Source organism: Lagenorhynchus albirostris, chromosome 6, assembly GCF_949774975.1.
Source record: "Lagenorhynchus albirostris chromosome 6, mLagAlb1.1, whole genome shotgun sequence".
In the NCBI taxonomy this organism is placed as follows: Eukaryota; Metazoa; Chordata; class Mammalia; order Artiodactyla; family Delphinidae; genus Lagenorhynchus; species Lagenorhynchus albirostris.
In genome coordinates, this window is record NC_083100.1 from 118,295,131 (window position 1) to 118,319,128 (window position 23,998).

The 23,998-nt window shown below is 41.3% G+C and overlaps 1 protein-coding gene across 1 annotated transcript in view; it reads right to left on the reverse strand.

Moving 5' to 3' along the window:
- HERC2 (HECT and RLD domain containing E3 ubiquitin protein ligase 2) overlaps positions 1-23,998 on the reverse strand; it is a 230,619-nt gene that overhangs the window by 13,053 nt on the left and 193,568 nt on the right. The window contains exons 72-83 of the mRNA XM_060153132.1: positions 22,423-22,554; positions 21,824-21,982; positions 21,624-21,739; positions 20,903-21,028; positions 20,294-20,449; positions 19,776-19,891; positions 19,476-19,674; positions 13,456-13,670; positions 5,241-5,418; positions 4,551-4,712; positions 3,311-3,402; positions 2,959-3,098 (exon numbers count right to left, since the gene is read on the reverse strand). Coding sequence (XP_060009115.1) covers positions 2,959-3,098; positions 3,311-3,402; positions 4,551-4,712; positions 5,241-5,418; positions 13,456-13,670; positions 19,476-19,674; positions 19,776-19,891; positions 20,294-20,449; positions 20,903-21,028; positions 21,624-21,739; positions 21,824-21,982; positions 22,423-22,554 — 1,791 coding nt within the window. The remainder of the gene's footprint in view (positions 1-2,958; positions 3,099-3,310; positions 3,403-4,550; positions 4,713-5,240; positions 5,419-13,455; positions 13,671-19,475; positions 19,675-19,775; positions 19,892-20,293; positions 20,450-20,902; positions 21,029-21,623; positions 21,740-21,823; positions 21,983-22,422; positions 22,555-23,998) is intronic.

The window sequence follows — 23,998 nt, forward strand, 5'->3', positions numbered from 1 at the left end:
GAACATGTTGTTCTTCCAATGGTTATTCATATCCTAAACATGAGATATGAATCTCTCATTCATATCTCACTGATGAGAATCATATTTTTCAACATACCATACTAGATTCCAACCATGAAACACCACTGTATGGGTAAGGTGGTGACTAGAATAGAAATGAGTTTAGTTCTCTAGGAACATCACAAGCCTTGCAAATCCACAGACTCCTCAGGGTGCCATGAAGCCATAAGCACCACTGTGCAAAGTGCAAGGCCCACATGATCAAGGGCAGTGTGCTTGTGTCCTGCCCCTTCCTGCTCTAGAGAACTCAGTCCTAAAGCCACTGGGTAGGTGTCAGAGTGCAAGCAAGGGGAAGAGAGCCTCTCCGCAGAGGCGCAGCTGGGTGCAGGGAATCAGAGTGCATGAGAGACAAGGACTTCCACACAGAGGGTAGCCAGGTGTGGGAAGTCAGCCAAAGCAGGGAGCAGTACACCCATGTGGGGACACGGTCCAGAGTGGGCAGTCACAGCCCAAGTGAGGTGAGGATCCACCAGGGGAGAAGGCAAAGGCAACGATGGGACACCAGCCACTACAGGAAGAGTAAGTGAATCACTTACTTACTCAGTAAGGGGATCCAGGTTTCTTACCAAAAGAGAAAGGAGTAACAAGTATGGAAAGAGAGAAAACTAGAATGAACCTGTGGTCCAGTACCTTGGGGTACTGGTGTGAACAAGTGGTACTCTATGTACATATATACATATAGAAATAAACACAGATGTAATTTTGTGTATTACTTACATATATATTCCCTAGCTCTGTCCACTAAGAAGGCCTGGGAGCAGTGACATTCCATTAGCGATGAGCACACCTATAGACCTGACCTTGTCTTTCAAACACCATTTTCCTCTAAAGGCACCAGGGCTCCTTGGGGAAACAGACAATTCTAAGCTTGAGACATGGAGAGTCAAGACGAGGACAGAAGGTCTTTTTGTGCCAGAAAGCAAGGAAGTACTCAATGAATGACGGGGTGGGAACTTCAGGAGATGAAACCAGCCAAACAGGGCACAATTTGAGCATCAAGGTAAGTAAAAGCAACAGCTTATATGTAACTCATTAAATAAATTAGGAAACCATGAGTCCGACAAGATGAAAACAAACCAACAAAAATTTAAATATCTGATGAGAATAAATAAAATGTTCAGTGAAAAAGGAATATTTATATAGTTTCAAACACCCTCCCAAATACTTATTAGTTACAAAGGATGTTCACAGTGGAACAGGCTGGCTACACCACCTTTATCAAGTGACTGACATTAACACCATCAGTAATGGGACAAAGAGAACATGCATGTCACCTGATGAACTGAGAATGAGTTAGGAATGCAGGATAAATTAAGATCAAAGATGTGCAACCTGAATCTACTGAGGAAACATCAAACTCAAATTGAGAAATGTTCTACAAAATAACCAGCCCGTAACCAGTGTGAAAAGTGTCAAGGTCCAAAAAGTCCAAGAAGACTGAAGAAGACTGACAAGAATGACCCTGAGGGGTGACTGAGGGTTGTCTCAGAACAGACAAGAGCAGCACAGCTGATGGAGCCCATGTTGTGAGGGGAGAGAGAGGGAGGTCAGGTGGAGTGACAACTGTGTGTATTTTCTCACTGAAGGCCATGTTGTGATTATGTAGCACAGGGCCCATCACTGTAGGAAATACACACTTGTTCAGGGTAATGGGGCACCATGGCATCACCTATCTCTCACATGGAAAAAGAAAAAGTTCTTTGTACTATACTTGCAACTGTTCTCTAAGTGTGTTATATATATGTTTCAAAAAATTTTAAATTATAATAAAGGAAATAAAAGTGTGTTGTAATTTCTTCATCAAGAACTACATCAGTCCCACCACAAGCCACAGAAGTTGCATATTCATATATGAAACTCATTCATCGAAACTAATTAAAGGGCACGTGTTCATATAATTCACCGAAGCCTTTTAAAGGGAGCAAAATTTGGGGAATGTCAGTTTTCCAGCAGCCACCCATACTCCCTGGCCCCTTCACTCCACCTTCAATGCCAGCAATGGCAAGTTGAGACCCTCTCGTAACTGGAAAATCTCTCCTTCCCCTTCTTCCATCACATCTCTCTCACTGATCTTCTGCCTCCTTTTCTCCACTGAAGGGTGTGTGAGATTTTACTAGGCTCACCTAATAATTCAGAATATTTCCATACTGTAAAGTCAGCTGATTTGGCAATCTTAATTCCATCTGTAATTCCCTTTTGCCACTGTCTTGGGGTTCCCAAGACCACCCTCAGTTTTGATGATTCACTAGGAGAACTCCAGGACTCAGCACATATCATACTCAGAGCTATAATTCATTACAGTGAAAGGACACAAAGCAAAATCAGCAAAGGGAAAAGGCACATGAGTGAAGTGCAGAGAAAACCAGGAGTGAGCTTCCAAGGGTCCCCCACTCCCAGTGGAGTCACACAGACGCATTTAGTTCCTTCAGTAACAAGTTGTGGCCACTTGTGACGTGCCGTCCAGCAGGGACATAAGAGACTCGATGCCAGGGTTCTGACTGGGGCAGGTCAGGCAGGCACTCTGCCTGGCACGTACGCAAGTTCCAGACCCCCAGAAGGAAGCAGGTTTCAGCAGAGACCACGCTCTTTGCAAACATTCTAACAAAGCCTCCTTCAATTAGGACTGGTGGGAGCCCTCCTGAAATCCAGGCTCCCAGAAGCCAGCCGAAGGCCAACCTTGCAAGCGAGTGTTCCTAAAAACAGCCGTATCAGGCCTGCTCTGTTAGCCACGAAACACAACATGTTCACCAGTGTTAACACCAGGGACTGAAGACGATAGGGCCAAAACCACAGGCGTATTTTCAGAGTATAGTATGACTCTCCCCATCCCCCCTCCACCTTAGAGCTGCACAGATTATCCCTAAACCTCCAAGTTACAAGGTTGGGCCTCCCACCTACCGTCCTCAGTGCAGCACACACAGTGCAGGGAGCCGGTGGCGATGGCAATGACTTTCTTCCCCTGCAGCCCTTGAACCTGCCGAGGTCTTCTAACATGGTCATCAGATCCATGGCCCAGCCTGTGATAATCACCTTTGCCCCTGCACACAAGGAAACGTGGAACTTGTGAGTGCAAAGCCATCTTGTTTACCACCCTGCGCCACCCTCCTGGAGCAGACACCACACTGACACTGCAAGACACAAACCACAGCCTGCCACAGAAACCACATTTCTATCTACAAAAAGGCAGTTAAAGTGACTTTTAATTAACAATCTGGATTTGGTGGACTTAAATAAATAGAATCTTGCATACCAAGTATAGACAGCACCAGATTTGGTCAGGGCGACAGAAAACTGGGACCCACATTCCACTTTAACCACTCCAAGGCCCGTCAGAGAATCGATCTAGAAGGGAAAAGGCTTAATTAGACTGATTCAATCAAGGTTTTTGCTGATGGTTGCACCCATATAGAGACTGCAGTGACGCGAATAGAGAACTCGGAAAGCCCTTACTCCTACACCAAACATTTACTACAACATAAAACCCTACTCCACACAGCCAAGTGTTCTCAGAAGGGGCAGGAACCCTGGCTCTGAGGGAGCACAGGCCACAGGCGGCCAGGCGGCCATGCCACCACCCGTGAGACCCGCCGCATACTGCTGGAAATGAACACGTCACTGTTGAAGTTCTATGATCGCTTTCCCCAGCATTCACTCTCCCAACTCCATTTCTCTTTGTGATGTGGTGGCCCCATTCTCCAGCAAGCCCTGCACTTCCCATCTGCCCTCCAGCCCTATCAGATGCACAGGCCCACAGGGAAGAAGAAGCAGGTAACGGGGGACGGATGGCCAAGACAACCAGGGTTCTGACTTCAGACACTAGCAATCCACCTGCCCAGGTTATTCCAATTAAACACGACGTTGATCGGGTCAGTACTGGAGCCCACTTCCACCCCTGCATGCTCAAGGGTCCAGACCCTTCACAGCCAGCACCCAGAGGTCTTGTTGGGGTTCATTTACCTAGCTGACATCTTTTCTCACCTAGCAAACTATGTTCCTTATTACCTGTGACTGTTTCCAGACTCAAGTTCTCAAATTTAAATTAATTATCCCCTAATTCTCTGTTTTCTCCTCACCCTACCCCCATCACAATGATAGCAGTAATGGCCTCCCCCCCCAAGACCCCCCAACATTCGACATCTCAGTCCTGCAAGGTGCAAAGCCTCTGTCTAATGCCTTCTTGACATACAAAAGCCCACAACAATTTTTTCATAAATGTGGAAACCATACGTAACAGACCTCTGTGAACAGAAGGGTGTGAACAAGTCGTCCTTCCCCTCAAACAGGTCCGCACGCTAAATAAAACCATGGGCTGCGTGAAGCCCCGCTGACCACAGACATTCCCAAGAGAGCACGAAACAGTACTTAAAACTATCTTCATACCTCTGGGTCTTTCACTCCCTTTTCACCCAGTGACCCATCATGTGTTTTGCAAAGAAGCTAAAGATGAAGTTAGGTTACTCCTGAGACGCAGGCGGCGGCAGGCAGCGTACCTTCACGGGCGCCTTGCAGCCGTCGCTGCCCCCTCTGCCCAGCTTGCCGTAGTCCCCGTCCCCCCAGGACCAGACGGTGTCGTCCTCCGTGAGGCAGAGGGTCTGGGCATCCCCACTGCCACAGGCAACGTCGACCACACGGTGGCCCTGCAGCACCTCCACCTGCAGAGAGAGGGGCACTGAGGACATCCGACTGCAACAGAACGGAGGCTCTCCCCGGAGGGGTTAACGTGCTGGGATTTGGGGGTGGGGTGGGGGGGAGGGTGCCTGTCTTAATTCTTTACAAACAACAGGGAATCTTAATGGTCCTGCAGGCCAAGACAAAAGACACCCTCGCATATCTGAACTGTGAGCATCTCAGCGGTAGGAGGCAGGTCCCAATGTCCAGTGCTCAGTCCTGCCACCCACCCTGCAGCCTCACCTAAATCACAGCGGACCTCCCAGAAGACAAAGCCTCTAGCTAGATGCCAAGTAATATTTACTAGTGTAGATAAAAGGGTATTTCAAACGCTATCCTGTTTAAACGACCCATAGAATATATACCACGGTGGTTTTTATTCCCACCAAAAAAAACACTGTTAACTCTGAAACTAAAAAGAATCCGGAATAGGAAATACTGTGGATTTTTACAAAGCATAACGACAACAGCAAGCTGTCCCTCCAGGCCTCCCGCGCACAGTTCCTCCTCACCAGCTTTGGTTTCAACTGGTCCTCACTGTCACTGTGCCCCAGGCGGCCATACCGGCCTTTGCCCCACGTGTAGAGGTCCCCGGCTGCAGTGACACAGGCGCTGTGGGCTCCACCAGCAGCGACGTCAACCACCTCTATTCCTCTCAGAGACTCAATGACACGAGGACGGTCACACGGACTGCAAAAGAGGTCACCAAATATAACTGAAATAGTTTCATTCTTAAATATTTTTAAATTATTAAATATAGGCTTTTGGTTTGTTGCTCATTTATTCAATGCACACCTCTCAACCTACATACATCTGTCAAGTCAATCATTAAATCAATCTGGAAGAATCATTCAGGCCTGAACTCAAAATCATGTAATTCCCTACCTACCTCCTTCTATACAAACTGCCCAAATGCCAGAGAGGAGACGTACAGTCTAAATCAGGGGCTGGAAGACCAGCACTTACAGATGGGCCATGTCTGGCCTATGACCTGTTTTTGAAAGGCCAGTGAGCTGAGAATGGGCTTTGCATTTTTTAAGGGTTGTAAAACAAACAAACGAAAATGACGAAAGAAGGATACACAACAAAAAATGTATGTGGCTGGCCTAAAATATTTATTACTATCTGGTCTTTTGCACAAACAGCCTGTCCACCCTTGCTATAAATCAACATTTCATTTAAGGAGTCAACTAGTCTATATATAACATGGCAAGCCTGATGACAAACTTCTTTTTCTTATTACTGAGTTTTGAAAGCTATTTATAATGATTTTGGATATAAGACCTAAGGTCAGATATATGATGTGGCAAATATGCTTTCCCAGTCCGTGGCATGTGCTTTCCATCTCTTAACAGTGTCTTTCAAAGAGAAGTTCACAATTTTTATAAAGTCCAATTTATCCTATTTTTCTTTACTGGATTGTGCTTTTGGAGTTCTATCTAAAAATCTTCTTCTGACCTAAGGTCACAAAAGTTTTCTCTCATGTTTTCTTCTAGACGTTCTTAATTGTAGGTTTTAGACTTATGAGTTAATTTTGCATATGACGCAAGATAAGAACTCAAGTTCAAAGATCGAGGTGTTCCCTTAGGCAAGGCTGAAGATTTCAGTCTGTGGTATTTGGAATTTAGGCTGCAGTCCTTGTTTTTGGATGGATCACTGGGTTTGTGGCACAGTTCATGCTTTAAACCAGATCTGAACAGAAGAATGGCTACTTGGCCCAGGTAGAAGTAGATGAAGTATTTGGTTTAATTTTGGATATTAATGGTGCAAGATAAGAATTTAAGTTCACTGTTTACCATACAGTTGTCCAATTGTTCAAAACCATTTGTTGAAAACACTACCTTTTCTCCAATAAATTGTTTTTGCACTTTTGTATTATGCACTGCAAACTGTGAGGGAGGAATCAAGTTTCATTTTTCCACACTCATTGTATCAGTATTTGTGGGTACGTTTTTGGACTTCCTATCCTATTCTGCTCCACTGATGTATTTCTCACTCGATACAATAATACCACACTGTCTTGATTACTGTATCTTTAAAATGAGACTTGAAGTTAAATAGTGTCAGTCCTCCAACTCTGCTCCTCATTTGCAAAGCTGTCTTGACTACTGTAGGTACTCTTCATTTCCACATGAATTTTATAATCAGCTTGTCAATTTCTACAGAAATTTTGATTGGGAAGGGGTTGAATCAATAGGTTAATTTGGGGGAAAACCAAAAAATCAACAATATTGAGTCTTCCAATCCATGAACACAGCATACTCCTCCATTATTTTAGGTCTTTTAAAATTGCTCTCAGCAATATTTTATAGTTTTTTGTCTGTAAGTTATCCATACCTTTGGGTCAAATTTATTCCTTACTATTTCGATTTTAGGGGGAGGGTACCATAAATGGTATTTGAAAATCTCAACTTCTGATTGCATATGTATATGTATAAAGACACACAGTTGACTTTTTTAAATGCAGAAATGTTTCCTTTATTTGTCTGCAATCGACTTTTATTTACTGATCTTCTATCCTGCAACCCTGCTAATCACACTCATTAATTCTAGTAGCTGTTTTGTAGATACCATCAGATTTTCTACATAAATAATCATATTATGTGTAAATGGACAGCTTTAATTCTCCTTCCAATCTGAATGCCTTTTACCTCTTTGCATTGTTGTGCTGCACTTGCTAAACCTGCTAAACAACGCTGAATACAACTGGTGACAGACAGCAGCAGATGTCCTTGTCTTGCTCCTGGAGATAGGGAAAGTGTTCAGCCTGTCACCATCAGGTACCACATTAGCTCTAGCTTTCTTTCTTTCTTTCATTCATTCATTCGTTTATTTATGGCTGTGTTGGGTCTTCGTTGCTGTGCGTGAGCTTTCTCTAGTTGTGGCGAGCAGGGGCTACTCTTCATTGCGGTGTGTGGGCTTCTCATTGCGGTGGCTTCTCTTGCTGTGGAGCACGGGCTCTAGGCACTCAGTAGTTGTGGCTCGCGGGCTCTAGAGCGCAGGCTCAGTAGTTGTGGTGCATGGACTTAGTTACTCCACGGTACGTGGGATCTTCCCAGACCAGGGCTCGAACCCGTGTTCCCTGCACTGGCAGGCAGATTCTTAACCACTGAGCCAACAGGGAAGTCAAGCCCTAGCTTTAACAGAGATGCCCTTTACGAAGCTGAGGAAGTTTTCTCTCATTCCCAGATTGCTGAAAGTTTTTATCAGAAACAAATGTTACTTTGCCAAATGCTTTTCCGCCTTTCATCTATTGAGATAATCTATACAGTTTTTCTTTTTTACACTGATCAATTTTCTAATGTTAAAACAATTATTCAATACTGGCAAAAACGTCATTTGGCCTTACTGCTTTATCCTTTTACATATTGTTGGATTCAACTTTCTAAAATATTAAGAATTTTTACATCTATGCTCATGAAGGATACTGGTCTATATTTTCCTAATAACATCTGAGTCTGGTTTTGATATAAAAATAAAGCTGTCCTCAAAAAAGTAAATTGGCTAGAATTCCCTCCTCAATTTTCTGAAATTGACTGTGAAGAACTGGTATTATCTGTTACTTACATGTGTGGTAGACATCACCAGTCATATATCTGGTCCTGAGCATTTATTTGTAGGAAATTCAATTTCTTAAATAGACACAGGGCCATTCAAGTCATCTAATTTTTCTTGAGTGAGCATTAAAGAATGTGTGTCCTTTGAGGAATTTGTCCATTTCATCTAAAAAGTTCAATCTGTCGGCATAAAGTTATTTAATATACTGCATCTTTCAATAACTACATTTTGCAGTAATGAAAGCTCCCTCATTCCTGATATTGCTATAATTTGTGTGTGTGTGTGTATACATAGGTAGATAGATTAGTCTAGATGGAGGTTTTATTGATGATGCTACCTTTCTCAAAGAACCAACTTCTGTTTTCTTTAATTTTTCTCTATTTCTCTGTTTTCTATTTCATGGATTCTTGCTCTGATCTTTCTTAGTTGCTCACTTTGTCTTTCTTATTCTAATTCCTTAAAGTAGAAGCTGAGGTCATTGTTTAGAGATCATTTTTCTTTTATAAAAAGGCATTTCATGCTATACATCTCCTTCTAAGTACTGCTTCTGCTGGATCCCACACATTTTTATATGTTGTTTTCATTTTCACTCAGATCAAAATTCTTTCTAATTCAGCACTGATTCCTTCTTTGACCCATCAGTTTTTACATTTTAGTTATTTTTACATTTTATTTACTTTCCAAATATACGGAGGATTTTCCATACTTTGAAGTAATTGATTTCTAATTAATTCCATTGTGGTCAGAGAAAATCTTTTATATAACTTGAATCTTTTTGATTTATCAGATTTGTTTTCTGGCCCAAATTACGGTCTATGTTGGCAGCTGTTCCACGTGTACTTGAAAAGAATATGCTTTTGTTAAGTAGTGTTGTATAGTGGTAATTAGATCAAATTGGTCGATAAAGTTGTTCAAGTCTTCTGCCAAATCTTCTATCCACCTATCAGTTATTGAGGAAGGATATTAAAATCTGCAACTGTAAATCTGTTTCTCCTTGCAGCTCTGTCATTTTGTTTAATTTCATATATTTGGAAGATCTATTATTAGTTGTGTAAACATTTAGGATTATTATGTCCTCTTGATGAACTGACCACATCAACATCATAAAATGACCCTTTCTCTATTGATATTCTCTGATGTTACATCTAGTTTGTATAATATTAATATAGGCATTCCAGCTTTATTTTAATCTGTGTTAGCATATTTTCCCACCCTTTTATTTTTAATCGATTTTAAATTTTAAAAAATTAAAAAAAATTTTTTTTAAAAATTAAAAAAAAATCGTTTTTAAATATAGACATGTTAAATACAAATTTTGTTCTATGTAGCATATGGTTTGATCTTGCTTTTATATGCATTCTGACAATGACTTTTAACTGTGGTTTAGATCATTTAACATTTAGATCATTTAACATTTAGATCATTTAACATTTGATGTGATATTATTTTGGTTTAGATCTATACCTTACTATTTGTTTTCTATTTGTCTCATCTGTTTACTCCATTTTTTCCTTTTTCTGGTTTCTTTCGAGTACGTTTTTTGATTCACTTTAACTCCTTTGTTGGCTTATCAGATAAAACTTTGTTGCGTTATTTTCGGGGTTGCTTTGGCGGATGTAGAATGCATCTCTAACGATTAGAGTGTAGTCTGGGGTCATGTACTACATCATGTATAGTATAAGAACTTCACAACAGTATATGTCCACTTCCTGCCTCTAACCCCAGCCTCTGTGCTACTGCTGTCATATATTTTACTCCTATGTATGTTTTAAGCATCTCAATTCATTTTTACCGTATCCTGAAAACATTCAATTATCTCTTAAAGAGATTTATATAATAAGGGAAAACATCATGATATTAACCATGTAGTAATTTCCTCATTCATTTGTATAGATCCCTGATTCCATCTGGTATAATCTTCCTCTGGTTTGAAGTAATTCCTTTAAATTTTTAGTTGTACAGATCTGGAGGTGGTGAATTATTTCAGCTTTTGTATGCCTGCATAAGTCTACTTCAAATTCATTCCTGAAAAAATAATTTCATTGAGTAAAAAAAATCTAGGCTGACAGTTATTTTTACTTTCAGTATCTCCCACTGTATTCTAGCTTACATTATTTCTTATCAGAAATTCACCATCACCCTTTACCTTTTATTCTGTACATAACTGGTATTATTCCCCCTGGCTGCTTTAAAATATTTTGCTCCTTATCAATGGCCTTGAGCAATTTGATTATGATGTGCTTTGGTGTAGTTTCCTTCATGTTTCTCTTGCTTAGGGTTCTCTGAGCTTCTTGAATGTGTGGGTTTATAATTTTCATCAAATTTGAAATTTTTTCAGCCATTACTTCTTCAAAATCCCCATCTTCATCACTTTTGGTAACTCCAATTATGCATGTATTGGGCCATTTGAGGTTGTCCACAGCTCACTGATACTATGGTCTTTTTATATATTCTTTTTTTTCTGTTTCATTTGGATAGTTTCTACTATTATATATTCAAGTTCACTGACCTTTTCTTCTGCAATGTTTAATCTGCCATTAATCCCATGCACTGTATTTTTCATCTGAAACATTGTATTTTTCTTGGACATTGTATTTCTTTAGGACTTTGATTTGTGCATTTAAATGTCTTTCAGTCTCTACCTAACATGTTCAAGCTTTTCCTCTAGCTTACTGAAGATAGAACTGTTTCAGTGTTCTTGTCTAGTAATTCCATCACTTGTGTCACTTCTGGGTCAGTTTCAATCAACCGACTTTTCTCCTTATATGGGTTGTATTTTCCTTCTCTTTTGTGTGTCTGATAATTTTTTTATAGCTTTATTGAGATAAAATTGACATATAATATTGTGTAAATTTAAGGTGTACAATACGATTTGATAGATGTATATATTGTGAAATGGTTACTACAATAAGGTTAGTTAACAAATCCTTCACCTCACATGTTTACTTTTGTATGTGTGTAGTAGGAATATTTAAGATGTACGCTCTTAGCAACTTGCATATGTACAATACAGTATTGTTAACTATAGTCACCCATGCTGTACATTAAATCCCCGGAACTTATTGATCTCATAACTGGAAGTTTGCACTCTTTTAGCAACATCTCTCCATTTCCTCCATCCCCAACCCCTGGCAACCACCAATTTGCTCTCTATTTCTATGAGTTCAGCTTTTTTAAGATTCCACATGTAAGTGAGATCATACAGTTTTTTTGTCTTTTCTCTGACGCATTTCGCTTAGCATAAAGTCCTCGAAGTTCATCCATATTGCTGCAAATGGCAGGATTTCCTTTTTCATGGTTGAATAATATTCACATGCGCGCACACACACACAACACATTTTTCTTTCTCCATTTGTCTGTCAATGAACACTTAGTGGTTGTTTCTTTATCTTGGCTATTGTAAATAATGCTGCAATGAACATGGGGGTGCAGATATCTTTTTGAAATAGTGGTTTCATTTCCTTTGGCTATATACCCAGAAGTGAGATTATTGGATCATATGCTAATTCAATTTTAAATTTTATGAGGAACTTCCACACTGTTTCGCACAGTGGCTGCACCAATTTACATTCCCATCAACAATGTACAAGCGCTCCCTTTTCTCCACACCCTTGCAAGTACTTGTTACCTCTTGTCTTCTTGATGATAGCCATTCTAACACTTGTGAGGTGATATCTTACTGTGGTTTTGATTTGCATTTCCCTGATGATTTAGTGATCTTGAGCAATTTTTCATGTGCCTGTTGGCCATTTGTATGCCTCTTGGAAAAATGCTTATTCAGGTCCTTTGCCCATTTGTTAATTGGGTTATTTGGTTTTTGTTTGCTATTAAGTTGTATGAGTTTCTTATGTATTCTGGATCTTAACCCCCGATCAGTTATAAGATTTGCAAATATTTTCTCTCATTCCATAGTTTGCCTTTTCACTGTGTTGTTTCTTTTGCTGTGAAGAAGCTTTTTAGTTTGATGGAGTCCCACTTGTTTATTTTTGCCTTTGTTGCTTGTGCTTTTGCTGTTATAGCCAAAAAATCATTGCCAAGACCAATGTCAAAGAGCTTTTTCCCTATGTCTTCTTCTAGGAGTTTTATCATTTCAGGTCTTATAGCCAAGTCTTTAATCCATTTTGAGTTAATTTTTGTGAGTAGTGTAAGAGAGTGGTCCAATTTCATTCTTTTGCATTTGAATATCCAATTTTCCCAACACTACTGAAGAGACATGTGCCTGATAATTTCTGACTGGATGAACAACATTGTGAATATTATCTGGCTGGGTGCTTGGTATATTTGTATCCATAAAAACATTCTTGAGCTTTGATCTCTACAACACGGTTAAGTTACCTGTAAACAGTTTAATCCTTTCAGGTCTTGCTTTTTAGTTTTGTTGGTGGGATCAGAAAAACACTTAGTCTATGATTAATTTCTTTCCCCTCTGTTGTGCACCATCACTCTTAGTCCTCTACTCAGTGAATTATGAGGTTTTGGGAGTAGGCACTATCCTCTGCCCTCTGTGAGCTCTGGGAATGTTCCTCCTAATCTTTTTAGGTGGTCTGTTCCTTGGCCTCTCAGATATTCTCCTCACACATGATTGTCAGTATTCACCTCTGGAGATCACTGACCGTACTTTTCTTCCTGTTATCCAATGTCTTTAGGGCTGCTATTTCATGTATTTTGTCTGGTGCTTTAGTTATTTCAGATGCAAAGGGCCCTGTCATTCCAATTTGGCAGGTAGTTCCCGTTACTTTTTAAAAATTTAGTGGGTTTCGTTGCTTTGTTTGAAAAACTATGTCATTTGTGTGTCCCTTTCCCCTACTGCCATTTCCTCTGTATTTACAGTTTTAGCATCTGCATATTAACAAAATGCCAACTGTGATTCAGTGGATGACTCAGGATGAGGGGAAGGGGACTTGGGAGAAAAGGACAAGATGAAGCTCACCATACTTAGTAATCAGAAATCAAAATTCGGAACTGATTTCCCCCCAGCAGAGGGGTCATGTAGGCAAGCCTAAATAATGTCACATGAACTTATTTCTGCTAAATGAGTCATTAACATTAACTTTGATTAGATTATTACAAATGTTGTCTTAAAAAACAAACTGTCAATACACCATACAAGCATTAACACAAACAAGAAGAGGAAAACATAACATTAAAAATGATATTTTCACATAATACCTTCTGTTGCCATGCCCCAGCTTCCCATCTTCTGCCTCACCCCAAGAGTAAACTTCTCCTTCTGAAGAGAGGGCAAGACAGTGTTTTCCTCCTGAGTTCACAGCTACTTTCTTAATAAACACATGCTGAATGGATTCAAGTAATGTTGGGGTAGATACCGACTCTGTCCCTCCAATTCCTAGTCTGCCGCCTGCACCATACCCAGTGGCATACAGCTAAGACAAGAAAAAGTAACATAAACATCAGATTTTTATCTAAATATATTTCAGTAAATAATAAACCAATTAGTTCATTTTAGTAATTAATAACCTATATTTTAGTAATTAATAAACCAGATCAATGCTCTAGATTTTTTTACCACAGAAAAATAAAATTAAAAATCACAGGAATGTTTAAGACTTTATTTTTGCTTTATCAGATCTCTAAAAATTAAAGAAAACATTATAATTAATAGAAACCCCAAATTCAGAAAATGTATTTTGAAAACACAGTCTTTTCCCTGGAAGCATTTCTATTTTTGTCTAGAATAGCAACTACAATTAATACCAAGAAAAACAAAAACGATTTAATTAGCTACTATATGCAAATCCCAGAAAAATAACACCTACAGAAACACTCATATGAAAATTATACATATACTTAGTACTTCAGCAAGGCAGCATACAAATCACACAGCAGAATATACTACTTTTCTTTCATTCTAAGTGGGTAATTGATTTGGGACATAAAACATCTTTACCATAAAAAAAAAAATCAAGATTGCCATTTCCAGATGCATGTCAAACACCCCTCCTATAACAATTTAAATGCTGTTTCACATTGTTTCAAATGCTCTGCTGCATTGACACAACAGTAAGGAAACTTCAAGGACTAAAACAGGAAGTGAAACCAAGAATTCAGATGGATAAATGAATCCAAAGTCAGCCTCCCCTGGGAAGGTTTTAAGGCTCTCGAGTGCACTGGGTGTGGGCAGTGAGGCGCCAAGCCTAAAGGGAGACTCTGTAGAAAGGAGAGGCTCTGAAGTGCTTCCCCTCACTAAGACTGTGAATGAGAACTAAGAAGAAAACAAAGAGAGTTGCCTTTCTCAAAACTTGGGACTGAATGAGAGGGTGGAAAATCTCTCCTGAGAATTCATAACTACAAAAGCTGGTCCTTGAGTTGGTTTTCAGTCTGAATTAATGCTACCTATGGTCTAAATTCCGTAGGTAGAGAATTTAATTTACAATGGCTTAAAGTTGGTAGTACCCAGGGTCACAAATTCTTGTTTGATTAGTGACTTCAAACTAGGCCTCTGACACCACAAACTTCTTAACCAGCACAGGCAGGAGACAACACTATGAAAAAGTGAAAATGTGCTGCCTTCTTCTTTTACTTTCTCTTCATTTAGATACTGCCTGATCCCTCCTCAGCCTTCTGTCTGGAACTCCTCCTCTCAGACACCTTTCATGGAGCTATTTCCCAGCAGTTTTCCATGCTTCAAAATCGTCCCATCCTACCAGAACTTTATTGTTCAGAGTCCCATTTCTGTGAGATACTTAGCTTTCTAAGATGTTAATAGATTCTGATACTTTAGGATATCATCTTTTAAAATGTGTCCATTAAATGCATGGACCCTGTAATAAAATACCTTAGCTGAGAGAAATCAAAAACAAAACAAAACATACAAAAAACAAACAAACAAAAACTAGGCCTCAAAGAATTTCTACATCAAATTTTCCAAGGAAAATGGTCAGCTCATAGTTTTAAAAATTCCCATTATCTAAAAGGAAGGAAGGCACCATGAGAGAGAGTCAGAAGAAAAAAAGCCCAATATTATGTTTAAAGAAATAAAAAGCTTGAAAGTATCCCCAAAGAATAAGAGACCAGAAGGTAACCCAAAACAGAACTTCCAGAAATTAAAAAAAACATAGTTGAAACAAAAAACCCAGAAGTATTAAACAGAAGATTATAAACAGGTACAGAAATCAGACAACTAGAAAATGGATCTAAGGAAATTATCCAGCATATGGCACAGAAACACAAACAGAAGAGGAAACAGAAAAGAAGAGAGAATTTGGGATAAATCTCCTCACCTGAACGTCGATCAGAACTCAGAGTTTCAGGTACAGATCATACAGAGAATATGGGAGAGGCAATATTTGAAAAAATGTCTGATAATTTACCAGAGTTGTTAAAAGGCCACTTCTCAGAGCCAGGAAGCCCACCCCTCATCCCTCACCACCTGGCAGAAACAAAACAACACAAAAAAGGGCAGGAAAAGTAAAAAGAAACTGACATCTAAATATATTCTAGTGAAACTGTAGATCACTAAAGAAAGACCTTGAAAGCAGCTACAAAGAAAAGATTTATTACCTTCATTTGGGTAAAAATTAATCTGACTGCTGACATCACATTAGCAACAATGAATGCCAAAAACCAGAAGAATAAAACCTTTAATAGGCTGACTGAAAATAATGGTCAACTGAAAGTGTTATACTCTAGAACAGGGCTTGGCAAATCAGGCCCACCACCTGATTTTGCCACACCCATTCATTTACATATTCTCTACAAGCTGCTTTCATAATTGCAACAGAGACCAGACTATATGATTCCCATAGCCAAAAATACTATCCTTTACCTAGAAAAAGGACAAAGCTAAGATATTTTTAAATAAACAACAAAAACAATCAGGGGATTAACCAACAGTAGACCCTCACAAACGGAAACTGAAAATATACACTTAAAGTAGAAGAACAATGACTGCAGATATAAGATCTGAGACGTACGAAATAATTGGTGACCAAAGATGTGTATAACATTTGGGTAAATCCAGAAAACACACGGTCTATATAAAACAACAATAATAATAATGCCTATCATTCGGGGAGCAGGTTAGCGCCAAAACACAGGATAACAAAGGATCAGCCTTTTTAATTTGAGAGGAGTATAGAAATTTTAGATTTTAAATATACATGTTAAAATCACCAGGGAACAACTGAAAGAATTCTCCAGAAAACAGAAAAAGAGAGCTACACTTCAACCCTTGCTATGAGGCTAGCACGACCTTGATACCTTTGGCGGGTGGCCTCTGACGTGGTTCCCAAGAGTCCCTGCTTGCAGGGATTCCCGCCCCTATGTAATCCCTTCTTGGATGTGGGCTAGACCTAATGACTCTCTTCTAATGGACAGAATACAGCAAGAGGGATGGACTGTCACTTCTGGATTAGCTCACACAAGACTGACTTCTGTCTTGCTCTCATGCTCTCCTGCCCTCTCCCTTGCTTGCTCTGATGAAGCCAGCTGCCACATAGTGAGATAGCAAAGAGCTGAGGGCAACCTTAGCCAACAGGTCATGGGGAGCTGAATTTTCCTCAGGCCAGCCTTGCAGCAACTGCAGCCTGATGAGAGATTCTGGGCTGGAGGCCCAAGCTAAGCCACCCAGGGAAACTGTGAAATAATAAATGTGTATTGTTTTACGCCAACTGTTGTAAGTTAAACAGATAACTAATATATTGGGTTGGCCAAAAGGTTCTTTCGTTTTTTTCCATAAGATGGCTCTAGTAGTGCTTAGTTGTCTTTAACTTCATTTGAAACAATTTTGTTAGACTGTATTGGGACAGCTGTCATTATCAGTGTGCATTAAAAAAAAAAAATCAAAATTGGTGAATTTTTGTGTAGCCATTCTAATACTGAAGATATAGGGGGGAAAAAAGCAACAGTTTTGGCACATTACGCTTTATTATTTCAAGAAAGGTAAAAACGCAACTGAAATGCAAAAAAAGATTTGTGCATGGAAAATGCAAAAAAAAATTTGTGCACAACATTTGTGCATGTTGCTAATTTGTGTATGGAAAAGGTGCTGTGACTGACTGAACATGTCAAAAGTGGTTTGCAAAGTTTCATGCTGGAGATTTCTTGCTGGATGATGCTCCACAGTCGGGTAGACCAGTTGAAGTTGACAGCGATCAAATCAAGACATTCATTGAGAACAATCAACATTATACCACATGGGAGATAGCCGACACACTCAAAATACCCAAAACAAGCACTGAAAATCATTTGCAGCAGCTTGGCTATGTTAATCACTTTGATGTTTGAGTTCCGCATTAGTTAAGCAAAAAAAAAAACCTTTTTGACCGTACTTCCGCATGTGATTCTCTACTGAAATGTAACAAAAAGTTCTGTTTTTAAAACAAATTGTGTTGGGCGATGAAAAGTGGATACTGTACAATAATGTGGAACGGAAGAGATCATGGGGCAAATGAAATGAAGCACCACCAACCACACCAAGGGCCGGTCTTCATCCAAAGAAGGTGATGTTGTGTATATGGTGGGACTGGAAGAGAATTCTCTATTATGAGCTCCTTCTGGAAAACCGAACGATTAATTCTAACAAGTACCACTACCAATTAGACCAACTGACAGCAGGACTCAAAAAAAGCGTCCAGAATTAGTCAACAGAAAACGCATAATCTTCCATCAGGATAACGTAAGACCACATGTTTGTTTGATGACCAGGCAAAAACTGTTACAGCTTGGCTGGGAAGTTCTGATTCATACGCCGTATTCACCAGACACTGCACCTTCAGATTTCCACTTATTTTGGTTTTTACAAAATTCTCTTAATGGAAAAAATGTCAATTCCCTGAATACTGTAAAAGACACCTGGAACAGTTCTTTGCTCAAAAAGGTAAAAAGTTTTGGGAAGACAGAATCATGAAGTTGCCCCAAAAATGGCAGAAGGCAGTGGAACAAAACAGTGAATACGTTGTTCAATAAAGTTCTTTGTGAAAATGAAAAATGTGTCTCTTATTTTTAACCTAAAAACCGAAGGAACTTTTTGGCCAACCCAATAGTACCATAACCGGACATGGAGTGGGTAAGACAAGAATATTATGATGATTGCACTCATGATCCTGGATCTCCCCAAAATCCCAAACACAAACCAAAAAATATAAAACAGAACCTGACCAAGTAAGGTTTTTCCAAAGAATACAAGACTATCTGATATAAGGAAAACAATTAATCCAATTCACTATGTTAATCCACTAAAGGAGAAAAACATCTCTTTGATTATTTTTTAAACATAGGAAGAATGTTTGACCAAAGTCAGTACCTATTCCTAAATAGAAAAAAGAAGGGAACTTCCTTAATCTGATACAGGGCATCTACCAAAACCCCACAGTAAGTGTGTAAAGGATTCCATCATAGTGCTTCCTTTGCAGCCTGGATCAAGCCAAGAATAGGCCCACTACCACCCCTGTTCAATACTGTACTGCAGCACCCACCAGGCTGATGAGCTTCATTTCTCCCCTGCACAGGAGAAAAGTAAAAGTAAAAGACAGGTGAACTGGAAAGGAAGGAACAAAATTTATTTACAGAACATGGCTTTATAAAGAAGATACACAACAGTTTGAAATACTAAGAAAGAAAAGAGTATAATAAGGTCACTAGACATAATGTCAGTATATAAATACTAACGATTTCCATGTATCAGTAGCAATTAATTTTTTAAAAGATAGCATTGTGGGGCTTCCCTGGTGGCGCAGTGGTTGAGTGTCTGCCTGCCGATGCAGGGGACACGGGTTCGTGCCCCGGTCTGGGAAGATCCCACATGCTGCGGAGTGGCTGGGCCCGTGAGCCATGGCCGCTGAGCCTGCGCGTCCGGAGCCTGTGCTCCGCAACGGGAGAGGCCACAACAGTGAGAGGCCCGCGTACCGCAAAAAAAAAAAGATAGCATTATGATAGCAAACAAAAAGGAATACATACGTTTAACGAACTGATATGCAAACAATTATAACACGCTTTTTTATGTATGCTGCATCTCAAAATAAAAAATTCTAAAACCACAGAACACATTAAAGATTAAACAGAGATACTTTAGAACGATAACTGCTTCCAGCACACCATAAGCACTGTGTACATAATCTTGAGATACTGTTTTAGCACAGCATCGTTATACATGCTGTGAACCAAACAAATGCCCTCCAGCCACAGCTGTCTCAGTTTCAGTGTATGACACAGGAAATGCACCTTCTTACCTTCCCATCAGCTGTCACTGCAAAGAGCGTCTGCTCTCCTCCAATTAACTGCACGGGTCTGAGAGCTGCAAGGGCTTCACATGGAGTGGGGACTTTAACTTTTGCACCTTCGATGCCCCCAAGCTGACCCCTATGATTATGACCCCAACCATAAATTGTTCCACTGCCGCCAGCAGAAAGAGTCCAGTCATCTGGTCGCCTGTAACAAACATTAAGAGAACAATTGACATGGGAAAGAACTGCACGTGAAGCACCATTCTCTCACAGACAACATTATTTCTTATTTCTGATATAGTAAACCTGTTCATCCACTGCACAAGTTGTTCATCTTGCTCTCTTCTAAAAATGCCGTGGCTCTCATGGAGAACATCCATGTTTTCGCCGTCTGCCATTAATTCACGAATTTTCTTAGCCACCTGGACAACATTATTATGAGATTATACATCAAACACTCATCTCTCAAGAATAAAACAAATAATACTAAGGTAAGAAGACAGGAGAGGAGGTCTCCCCACCCAAGAATATGAGGGAATGCCAACATCAACATTGTGACTTTACAGTTAATAAGTAAAATCAACATGATTATATCACGTTGAAGATATTTTAAAATGTCTAGACAGTATCATTATATCTTTACTAAAAATAAACTTTAACTGAAATTTACAGTATCAGTTTATTCATTTTCACCTATGTGCTTTTTTCTTTATGATATTCCTTGGCAAGAGAAGTGTTACTGTGTCTCATAATATTGGCATCTTTTTACACTATAAAGAAAACACTGTGCATCCCAAAAGTGGTTCCAAAATAACTTGCAATACCTCATCGAGAAACAGACGGGGCAGTGGTGTTCTCTTGTCCAGGGCCACAGCAACACGGGAGGCCATGCAGTACCTTCGGAACCAAGCCCACTTGTGCGTCTCAGCACAGCAAGGGAGAGTGTCTAATTCCAGGTCACAAGCAAGAGCTACTAGTACCTGCAGACACCACAAATTAACAACACAGGGACACTCAGAGACACAGCTGACATTCCACTTCACCAACACTGCCTGCCAAAGACAGCCCCCACGCAGGCTCCCTGGGGGTCCTCCTTCAGAATTCCTCATGCCAGGCTGACTGCCACGTGCCCAGCAAGGGTCTTAGCATCACCAGTGATGTGGATTATTCCTACCCAGTGACTAGCAATGCACCTGACAACAGGACCTCAGATCAGACCACTGCTACAACACTTGCCACCTAAACCAAGGCATCTGAAAGCACACTGATACTTAAAGTACAAGGGCTTAGATCACACAGTTAACTCCTGAAAATCTTTCATATTCAACTTCAGCAATAGCTACACCTGTCCTCGGGGATGCCTGATACTTGATGCACTGCACTTGATGGCTCTCTGTGGCTCTCTCATCACTTCAGAACAAGTCAAGTATTACCTTGAAGAATGGGCTGTGGAGCAGTTGTTTGCCACCTCTCACGATAGGATCTTCATATTCAAACTGCCTTTGCAAAGCTTCTGGAAGGCCTTTCACCAGAGCAGCAAGAGCACTGCCTGAAAAACTCTTCAGAAAACAACCAAATTATAACCTATCCCAGGAAACCAAATGCAGGGGAGTCGAGTGTTTTGTTCCTGTGAGTCAAATGTTTTATTACATTGATACTGTTCTCCCCTAAAACATGTGATTGATACTTTCAAATAGGAAAAAATCTAAAAGGACATGATGAACACGAAAATAAAAAAGAACATGAAAATTCACCTCAAAATGTTTGGTCTTAATTTCAGCACAGCAACTCCCAGGGAACCAGAAAGGAACTTTCTGGCCTACAAACCTCCATCTCCAACATGGTTAAGATCAAGAATTCTTTTCATAGTAACTATTTCATCCAGCAAAACAAAGGGGGTGTGGTGAGTCAGACTCATAAAGTCCAACAGACAATCCTATTCTCACAGCCTGAGAATAGGGCTGTTCTTAAAATCTAAGCCCAGCCTGAACTCAATATAGTAGCAATATAAGGGAGTCTGGATGCAAGAAAAGCTGTCTATTCCTATGTGAAACTTCCCAACTCTTCTCGGTGATTTAGAAGTTTACATCATTAAAGCAACGCTTTAGTCCCAAAGGGTCACACGACTAGAAACTGTAATGTGATGTTTCGTACCAAAGCTCTCGTTTCCCCATCATCTCCAAGTAGCCTGTTTATGTTAATTGATTGCCCAAATTCAGTTGTAAGAAGCTTCCTTAATCTTTGAAGGGCCCACATTCTGTGACTGGCAGCTGAAATGAGAAGGCAGAAAATGTCAGAGGATGATCATTTTTCTCACGGAGTGAGACGGACCTGACAACGGAGGTGCCATTTACCTAAGGCACTCAGCTGTGCGCACGCTGCCAGAGAGGCTGCAAGGCGGGGGATGATGCTTCTGTTTGAGGCAAGGTTGAGCCGGAAGTCCAACAGACAGGTTACTAAGTCCATGGACGGACAGGAGAGGACACAGCGATCAGAAAGGAGGTCTTTAGGGCCTGAAAAAAGAGCACTATAAATGTCCCCTTGCTGGACAGGGCGAGAGCTACCCCACAAGGAGACGTGGACAGATTCAACCAACAATGAGTGGGCCCCATCCCCCTGGATGCCACGGTTAGAGGGGCGCCCGGGGTGCTGCCACTGTCTTGCACATAACTACGTTCTGTACACTGACATTTTACCTGAAAAATCAAATGGCTTAAGAACTGCAACCAGCAACAGCTGGGAAACTTTGGGTGAGGATGGAAGGCTAACGCCCAACAGGCAGACAGCTGAAGCAGCTCACTGCAGTTCTGATCTTTGCCACGGCGGGGCCTTGGGCAGTGCTGTCTCCCAACACCACAGGAGAAGGTGGACCACAAAGTACTAAATGAACACGACATGTGTGTTTCCCTCGCGTGGGTCATCAAGCCTTGGTGGCCATAAGCCTCCTCCTCACCTGCAGCTGGCATGATGGGGTAGACTGTGAAGCGCCAGCCCCATCCATTCACAGACCCGTCACTGATGAACTTCCACTTCAACTCATCCCCCGGGATGCGCAGCTCGCTGGACCAGTCAGACCACTCCCGGCCTGGAGGACAGAAGCACACTGGGGTTGGGTTCACCCGTCATCAGAACAACATCAACTTCTTTAAATACAAAGCAAAGTCATTCATGCCACATCTGAAGAATAGCTGGCTCCTCCAGCCCACTCCCCATGTGCGTTCACACCATGCCCTTCGACTCACACTGTAGCAAGCAGTTGGGAAGTGGAGGGCAGGCAGGCACTGCTCCAACAGAGACACTCACACACAACCACAATGCTGTGTGAGAGGCCCGCAGAGACAGCCCATGCTCACACCCAGGGTCGGGGCCGCAGGGAGGTCTCTTGGGGAAGGTCTGATATAATGGTTGTTACCCAGGCAACAAAACAGAAAAGCCCCGGTTCTTCCCCAAAGAGGGTGCAAATGTTCAAAGGCACAGGGGGCACCCCTGCGGCACAGGGGCAGCTCAGCAAGGAAGAGCCACCCTCAAGGGAGAGTGGAGCAGCCCAGCCAGAGCCCGGGGCCTGGGATGCCACGGAGAGGAGCTAGAGAGACAGGCGTGTGGCGTGCTACCCCAGCCAGGCTTCTACTTCGAAGTGCCGTCGGTCAGCGGCGTGGCGGCAGCCTGGAGGGAATCTTGTCGGAAGCATAGAAACCGGGGGGAACATCTCACAACACTGAAAACTATATCGACATTTGTCAAACTGCCAGAAAAAAATCCATGCTCATCTATGACACCACTTCATCCGAAGTAATGTTTTGTGAGTAAAATTCTACTGGGTCACAGCCAGGCCCATCGTTTACATTCGGTCTGTGGCTGCCTTCACTACAAAGGCAGAGGGGAGTAGTTATGTCAGGAAACGTCTGCTGACCCTTGCTCCAGGTGAAGGATAAAGTCTGAAGAGATCTACGTGTGCACGCGCGCACACACACACACACACACACACCCGCACTGATGATTCTAAAAAGCCCAGTGAAGAGCGTGTTAACAAGCCCCTAGACAGAGTGATCTGCTCTTGCTCAGCCTCATGTTGAGCATGAGGTCGCTCAACCTCCTGAAGCACATCAGCAGAGCAGAGAGAGGCCCAAAGGAGACACCTCTCACCCACTCCAGTGCTGTCTACCACACGCACAGAACACTTCCTCCGTGTGCAACCCAAGTCCTCACTGCAATCAATTAAAACCCAAAAGCCTTTAAAGCCTTGTAGTATGTCAACATTTACCTGGCACGAGCCCGGCACTACCACACACCTTACAACACCGTCTCCACTGACTGGCTGAGACTGGGCCCCAGGCGGCCTGTGCTCCCAACAAGGACCCGTGCTCACACTAGTCACCCAGTAATCCCACCCATCAGTGGTTAGGGGCAAACATCACTTGAATAATTATCTTACTGAAAGTACTGGGAAGAGGCAGATAAAACCTACTGTATTTTGCAGCTGGATCACTTATGGTCCCTTCCTTAAGTCTTACATGAGAACGAAGCAGTAG